The sequence below is a fragment of the Poecilia formosa genome, unplaced genomic scaffold (assembly GCF_000485575.1).
Source record: "Poecilia formosa unplaced genomic scaffold, Poecilia_formosa-5.1.2 Scaffold32, whole genome shotgun sequence".
Taxonomy (NCBI): domain Eukaryota; kingdom Metazoa; phylum Chordata; class Actinopteri; order Cyprinodontiformes; family Poeciliidae; genus Poecilia; species Poecilia formosa.
The window spans coordinates 170,536-178,914 of record NW_006799971.1 but is presented as its reverse complement, the minus strand read 5'-3'; the positions used below and the strand labels follow the sequence as shown (position 1 = coordinate 178,914).

Sequence of the window (8,379 nt, the reverse complement as noted above, 5' to 3'; positions counted from 1 at the left end):
TCAATGTTTTCAAGATTCTTTCTTTTATCATCTCAATGAATTATATATAAATTCATAGCTATATGAATAAATACAGAAAAATACAGAGCCAGAAAAGAATAGAGTGCTTTCTCCAGGTCGGGGAGGATGTCTTAACAAAATTTCAGGATAAAAGTGAAGGAGTTCAAGTATCTCAGGATCTTGTTCACTAATGAGAGAAAAATGGAGCTGGAGGAAAATGATAAGTAGAAAATGGATGGATGGATAAATAAATGCACACATATATGCACAGACACGCATGATGCACATAGCACAATAGAATGTAGACAGTACACACTTCATGGCTAGCTTGGTTAGCTAGCTAGTTTCACAAATTATTTGCAAATTTCAGGATAGATAAGAAACATGCTCTTTTTCTCACACACACACATGCACACACATAATGAACGTTCACATTGTACCATTTCTGTTGTAAAATTGTAATTTCATTGTTTTAAAATGTTCTACAAATTGTTCCACAAATGTTTAAAAAGTGAAAAATAAAAATATTTCTAATATAAAATAATTCTTGTGTGGAATAAAACATAGTAAAAAATATTACTTATTCCACCAGTATAGAAGAGCGTCTAAGGCAAGCCATAAGAGTCACATTACAAAAAAGGGAGAAGGCGCTCTGATCCAATGAAACCAAATGTGATCTTTTTTTAAAAAAACTGACATGCTATGCGCTACATTTAATGGAAAACTATCACAGCACACCACCCCCAAAGTAAAACAGGCAGCATCATGATGCTGTGTTACATTACATGTAACACTGTTATTATTAGTGTTACATGTAATGTAACTGAATTTCACTGTTGTCCATCCATCCATCCATCTGTACACCCTTGTCCCTTGGTGGGGTCGGGAGGGTTGCTGGTTTCACTGTTGTACTGAGGCAAAAAAAAGTGTAAGAGGAAGTGTTGTGAATTTGGAAGTACACTGTTTAAATATAATAACAACAAAAATAATACATTTTTACCCTAAAGGGATCAATATAAAAATCATGAAAAAAAATCAAATATCCCACAGCATCATCTATTCATTTTCAAATTATTCATGTTCTATTTCATGCTATCTACTGTAAATTCCACATGTGCATTAACAAGCAAATAGGGATCTAAGAAACTACCAACCAGGTTAGGTCTTTATTTTCAAACATTTTTTAAATTAACATGATGCGCACATCCTGTATTCATTTAATAACTGTCCCAATTTTTCTTACATTTGACTTAAGTCTGTTTGAATAGTGACATGGAAAAATAAAAAAAAAAGCCCTAAAAACAACAAAACCACTCAGTGGGTTTATTTGTGCACCTCTATTCAAGTTAAACTCTCCAACCCTAACCCAAACTAAGTTTTTATCTGGTGAACAAGGCAATTCCGATTGCAGCAGAGCTTCACTCATTCCATTTTTAGAAAGCAATTTATCCAGTGACCTGAGATTATTTTTATTCATGTGTAACTCTAGACTAACCTAGTTGGTGGCTAAGGAGCACCTTTCCCATATACGGGTATCAGTAATAGATGTTTGTTTACACAGCAAACTGCAAGTGAGCTTGTGAAAATGTAATTTCTTCACTAATACATTTTCAGACAGGAAACATACAAATAACATACCAAGTAAAATTCAAACAGCAAAATGAGGAAAAAGTAATTTTATTAAGGAACAGGAATGACATGGTTCATGTCAAATGACAGCAACCTTATACTGAGACAGGACAGTGAAATGTGGCAGCCTTCCATGAAGCATTTGTTTTGCTCCTGCACCACTTCCACGAGACGGCAAGGATGGACTTGCCTGTTGCTGAAACCTAAACTGCAAATCTGAACAAAAAGTGAAGATCTGACATTACCTTCTGACAAAAGTAATAGATTTGAAATTTATATGGCTAGAACACAAAAAATAAAGAATCAGTCTTCATAAAAGCCCACCAAATAAAGACTGTACATTAACATATTGTACATTATGAAGTTAGATTACAGGTTGGGATTTTTTTGTACAAGTTCATACGTACATGTTCTTTTCAATTCTCAAGGTAGAAAAAATACATGCCTTTTCTGCTCCTCTATTAACATAAAGAAATGTTTAATTTAAACTAACTAAACTGTTTAACAACAGACTTTTACTGTAGTGAGTAAGTTACGGTCTATTATAAGCAGCAGAAAAGCCAGTACACTCAAGCTTTTCTTGACTCAAATCAAAACTGAAACCTAATGGTTGTTCTTGAACCAGAATACACTGGACCGTTAAAATAACTGATCAAATAAAGTTACAATACTGACATACATAAAGGAGTAGGGATATTTTAGTATGTGAGCGTGCCTGTCAAAGAGGCAGTCAGTGGCGCCTCATTTTCACTTTGCGCCCTGAGCTCTCCTGGTGTTTGTCAAGGTCTTCTTCACGCCTCCGGTAGTTCTCTGAGCTGGCGCTATGGTGACGGTGGCGGGACAGCGAAGGATGTCTATTCTCCTCTTTATCCATCTCCAGAACCCTTGGCCTGGTTTGCAGGGGGAAAAAAAGTCACATGTTGATCTACTTTTGTCATACTCAGGACAGTTCAGCTTAGTACCTTAAATGATGATACATTTAGATTACCAGTATGTAAAAAAAAAAGGTTTACCAGGATATATGCACTTTAAAAATATCGAAAGAAGTTACCCATTTTTAGTCAACTATAAGTTATCAATCAGGTTCTATTCAAGTGATTTCTTTGACTCTACAGGAAATCACTTGATCAGTGCTGTGGGCTCATGAAACTGAACCAAAAATGCAAATTTATTCATGATTCAATAAGGTGGTGGATTGTTTTTTTAACACAAGGGCAAATTAGTTTGGATAACTTGTTTCCTTTAAAAGACATCTTTAACAAACTTATTTTTGTACTCGGGTAAGAACATTCCCCTACTGCACAGGTACAAGGCTATCCGTCAAACCCCATACATCATCACCAACCAAGTTTTTCCTCACCCAGTTAAAATCTGGAATCTACTCCAACGATCCTTCAGTATAACTGGATTACATTTGTATGCAGAATTGAAACAAACTTTATAGGAATGTGTTTATATGGATTATAGCCTTCACAAGCACTTTGAATTGCTTTGTTGCTGAAAATGTGCTATATAAATAAAATTACCTTACAAAAAAAATAATAAAAAAAAATCTAAAATTACTGAAAACAGTGGTTTTAAAAAAACTGTTACTTTGCACCTTTGTACTTTGGCCACTTGTTACACTTTGTTTCGGCCATAAAAAGAACCAATTTGCACAAACCCAAACTGAAAACTTATGATTTTTAATAATTTTCTATTTCCATTCACTGTGTAGAATAAAGACATGTGACTATGCAAATAATAAATCATATCTACCAGTAGACCACTCACCTTTTTGATTTGATCTGGAGTTGATCTCTAACATTTCACAAGAGTCAACTCAGCCAAATGGTTAAAATATCAAGTAATGGAAATACAGTTAATTATAAGATTCTTAAAAATGCCTTAATTTATTTTTATTTGTTTTATCTCCACATTTGATCAAATATACTCAACATAAATAATCACAATCACTAATATAGTTACCAACGATTATAGACCTGTTGCCCTGACAACCCACATAATGAAGGTCCTGGAGAGACTCCTGCTGGCCCACCTCAGTCAGCAGACAAGCACATACCAAGACCCCTTGATAGGGGCTTGTCTGCTTGGAGACGCCATCATACACCTGCTTCAACAAACCCACTGACATCTGCGCTGTGAGGACCATGTTCTTTGATTTTTCTACAACATTTAACACAATTCAGCCTGATCTACTTTATCAAACTCCAGAAGACACAGGTGGAGGCCTCAACAATCACATTTGTTGAATTACAATAGACTCTGCAGCTGGTGGGTGAGTCAGAAATGGACAAGAGACTGAGTACAGAAAGCTGGTGGACTGCTTTGTGTCATGGTGTAAACAATCATTTCATCTTAAATGTAAACAAAACAATGACCCGTCTATAATAAGGGACAGAGCAGACTGAACTTCCTGAGGGTGTTAAGATCCTTCAAGGTTTGGAGCAAGATGCTGCAGATCTTCTATCAGTCTGTTGTTGAGAGCATCATCTCTGCTGCTGTCATCTGTTGGAGCAGCAGCATCAGAGTCAGAGACCTAAAAAGGCTCAACAGCCTGATAAAGAAGGCTGGTTCTGTTCTGGTTCTGTTCTGAGCACGACTATGGAACCTCTGGAGATGATGATGATGCAAAGAAGGATTCTTCATAAAATCAAGAAAATTATGGACAACCCTGATCATCCTCTACATGAAACTGTCTTGGGCAAACAGAGTGTTTTCAGTCAGGGGGTTCTTCAGATTTGCCACTGCACGAGATCTTTCCTGCCAACAACCACCACTATCTACAGCAGCTCTTTACTTAAATGAGTTACACCAATATTTAATTTCACTTTGGGATCAGTAAATTATTGTTCAATTGAATTTGAATTGAAGTGCAGCGATAACAAAAGTGCTCATTTCAAAGGTATTTATCAGGGTAGAAATTTGCAAACTATTTTCATCCTTGCAGTCCTTCATAGAGATCACCTGGATAAGTGGGCATAAATACCTGTGAGCCGCATCCGGATCTGCTTTTCGATGAGAGCATTTGGCTTTTAGAGGAGCAGATCTCAGGGCAGGAGACGAACTTAAAGGGCTGTCTGAGTCCAAACGCGGTGCATCAGGTTTAGTTCTGACAAAAGACAAAGCTCTGAATGAAAGCCCATTTGACCCTAACAAATGCTGCCTTTTAAAACCAGAACACCGACTCACTTTCTGAGGATGATTACTGCACGTCTCTCCTTAATGTCCTGAGGCCTGATGCAATGAGTGATGTCATCAGCAGCATAGCCACTGCAAATGAAAGAAAAACATTTTTGTTACCACGAAATCTGCTCTGCTCTGATCAACAACTGTCGCGGAAAAGTATACATATTTTCCATATTGTCACATTGCAATCGCAAACGTCATTATATTTTAGTAAGATTAAAAATCCAAAGAAGAAAATATGAATCTAATGAACTTGATTATTAAACAATACACAATAACCACAGACTGATGGAATGTCTCTTGTAGCATTTTTCATAGAGACTGAAAGTTCTGTAGCCTCCAAAAAAACATCTATTTTATGCAGTTAAAAGTTAGTTTGGTATAGGGTGGAGCTAATGAGCAAACAAAGATCAAGGTAAGGACAAACACATGGCGCATATATATATATATGTACATATATAGAAAAAAGGCCTGATGCTACATTGTGAAAAATAAAAAGACTAATGGGATTAAATTGTCCATCCAAAAGAAACTATGAATGTTGTGAATTTATAGACCAAAAATGTCAAAAGAAATTCATAAGAAACTGACATCAATTTTCTTCCCCCTCTAGTGAGAAGAAAACATTTGTTTAAAAATCATGATATTTCTAAAGAAAATAAGAACCAACAAATGTTCTATTCCGCTCCCAAAAGAAATTAAGACATTAATTCCATAATTATGTATGAAGTTTTCCCTGTACTGACTTTTTGCAAAAGAAATTCAACACCTAAAATCTCAATGAAATATATAATCTGTGGTTCTCACTAAGGGAACAAAAATGAAAAAAAGGGATATGAATACTTTTGCCAGACACAATACATGAAGACATCTGATAAATGAGGTGAGCATGCTCACCTCAGTACTGTGACGCTCCCTCTCCTCACAGGCAGGACAAACACCGGCTCTGACACCCGGATGGGTTTGAATTGGAAGCGACAACCAAAGCAGAGCGCGCTGTCACTGAAGAAGGACACAGAGACAATGGGCCGTGCAAAGATGTGCAGGGGATCCACGTGGGACACGATGCATCCACCTGGCTGATAATCATTGATGACCGCACTGTTGACGAAACCCTCGGGGATCACCCCGTTGGACACCAGCCGGTTGATCACCAGCTCATGAACCCAGCTAGGGATTTCGTCTACCTCTCCTTTGCGGTACAGCCGCTCTTGACCCGGTCCGCGCCTCTCCAGCTGGGCTCCGTACGTGTACCCCTCGCCAAAGAAGTACTTGTTCCGGAGGGGCGCTCTATCCACCGTGTGCTCCCGATACAGTCCAGCCTCTGCTTTGGCCACTACTTCATCGATCCTCTCCTCGATGCGGGCGCACTCCTCCGGGGTGAATATGCTCAGCTGTACGACGCTACTCCTGACCCGGCGGGCTTCTTGCTCCCGGAGGTCAGAACTATCGTCGCTGTGTTCGTATTCATCGTCATCCGACTCTCGATACTTCCGCTTTCGACCCTTCCCGCTGCCGTTGCTCGCTCGGTATTTGTTCCCGTAGTCGTCCCGGTGCGGAGTCATAGACTTTAGCTTCTCTCTTAGGTCAGAGAATCCGCTGGCTGCCATGTCGGCCAAAATAATATGACCGCCGCGTTGCAAAAAATAAAGGTTCCTAATTACAAACACACACACAAAAAACTAGCCTCAATGCTGCATTTACAAACAAATTTACAACAGTTTGTTTGTTATGGACAAACTAGACCTGAATAAAATTACAAGAGTCAATTAACTCGCATAGCAACAACAAGCGCACAAAAGTAGCTCATGTTAGCTATGGCTCCTAGCTCAGTCTTTGCTTTGAAGCGTTACTCTTTTGTAACTATTCTTTTACATTTCATATATCCCGTATTTCAGAAACGAACAAAGAAGTTAGATACTGCGTCATCACCACTCTGCGTCCAGCTAAGGCAGAGAAGAGGCTAACGCTGTTAGCTGATAGCTTGTTAGCCCGGCTAGCCTGGCTTGACCACTCCGTTGCCGCCTGGAAATACTGACAAAACACGCAGCGACATGTCACCACCAAAATTCCCAATCTGGATATTTTTGAGCTTCCTCCAATGATGCTTGAAATAAGTAGAGCCAGAAACTATATTGTTAAATGGGCATAAAGCTAAATTCGCCTTCTCAGTCAGTCTGCAAGTACAAGCCTGAAAATAAACTCGTGTAACCTGCGGAGGGTTTGCGCATGCTCATTGTAGATTTGTGGGAGGGACTCTCTGGGTTCCAAATTCAATGTTGCTAATTTTGTCCCGCTTACCTTCTAACTAGCCACCAGTAGTTAACTTGGAAAATAGTTCTTTTGTTTCTGGTTTATTGATTACACGAATGTTTCTAAAAATTTTTTTGAAAAGGCTGTTATGCTAAAAAACGTATTCAGGGTTAAGCGCATTTTCATGAATATGTGAAATATTCAAATAGAGTTCTTAGTTCTTTTATGTCCATTTTTAGAATAAGTGCAAAAGTTCAGAATTAAGTTAAGTCAGATATTTCTGGAGTGGTCGCTGGTCCAGACTGAAATATGGAAATTTCTCAAAATTATTTATACCCCTGGTAGATTTAGCTTTGAAGTTATCTTTTAATTTTACCAAAATATTTCCTCGAGGATTTAAAATGGCCTTTTGCAATGGTACAAGCCAGAGTCCCTAGTTTATTTTCAAAGAGTTTTGTAGAAATAGCCTTCCATGCTCAAAGAACTGTGAATCATTACAAAAATAAATCACCACATAGCAGCAGAATGGATGACCAATGGAATAATAGGATGGATGGATGGCTGATTGATGAATCCATATTCAACATCTAAAAGTTCCATCAGTCCATCCAGACTTGGTTTATTTATTTAGTTATTCAGTAAGTACAGGAGCAGCTTAGGGATTTCAGTTTACAATAGTTTACAGATAGATGTACAAAGCAAATAAAACACTGAGATTTTCAATATCTCCCCCAGCCTTTTTGTGTTATTTCAAAAAAAAAAAGAAAAGAAAAAAAAGCCCAGCAGCCTCCAACGAAGAAAGTAACCATGTTAAAAATTTGATTTGCTCTTTCACTACTTACAGATCATCATCCTGGGAGAGGTGGCTACAGTGTCACAATTTCCATCTTGAAGAGGCTGTCAAAGAAACAAGGCTTCTTTTCTGTGTTTTATGAAATTCAGTTCACAATATAACTGTACAGGGCGAATGGGCTGTATCCTGATGAAAAAGCAAAATATCACCAAAATATTTTTAAAATTCCAATACAGAATCAACAAGAATCTTTTTTGAATCTTTTTTACTCAATGTTTTAGCTACAACCCTACAAATATCTCTCAGATTAATCTGCTCCATTATCTTGGAAAACATATGTAAAGTCTTTGATCTTTTATGCACATTTAGCTATAAGATTAAAAAAACAAATTGTAAAATTTTATTGCACTAGACTGTAGAAGCAAATGTGTTCTTTTCTTCAAACTGCAACAAAGTGAGGCATTGCCATAGATCATCCAAAAATTTAAACTCCTAAGTGTCACAGCAGTAACTGA

The 8,379-nt window shown here is 37.7% G+C and overlaps 1 protein-coding gene across 1 annotated transcript; it reads right to left on the bottom strand.

Moving 5' to 3' along the window:
- Positions 1-1,661: 1,661 nt before the first annotated feature.
- alkbh5 (alkB homolog 5, RNA demethylase) lies at positions 1,662-7,058 on the bottom strand. Its single transcript, XM_007549563.2, has 4 exons — positions 5,716-7,058; positions 4,822-4,902; positions 4,619-4,741; positions 1,662-2,519 (listed from the first exon to the last, which is right to left on the bottom strand). The coding sequence occupies exons 1-4, from the start codon at positions 6,426-6,428 to the stop codon at positions 2,360-2,362; spliced, it is 1,077 nt and encodes a 358-aa protein (XP_007549625.1). The 5' UTR covers positions 6,429-7,058; the 3' UTR covers positions 1,662-2,359.
- Positions 7,059-8,379: the final 1,321 nt, after the last annotated feature.

What these genes read in the sequence shown, in the direction of transcription:
- alkbh5 (XM_007549563.2), bottom strand. Translation starts at nt 6,428, where the DNA reads ATGGCAGCCAGCGGATTCTCTGACCTAAGAGAGAAGCTAAAGTCTATG. An exon ending in GGGAGCGTCACAGTACTGAG is followed by an intron (nt 4,903 to 5,715) that starts GTGAGCATGCTC and finishes TTTCATTTGCAG; the next exon opens with TGGCTATGCTGCTGATGACA. An exon ending in GATCCGGATGCGGCTCACAG is followed by an intron (nt 2,520 to 4,618) that starts GTATTTATGCCC and finishes CCTGCAAACCAG; the next exon opens with GCCAAGGGTTCTGGAGATGG.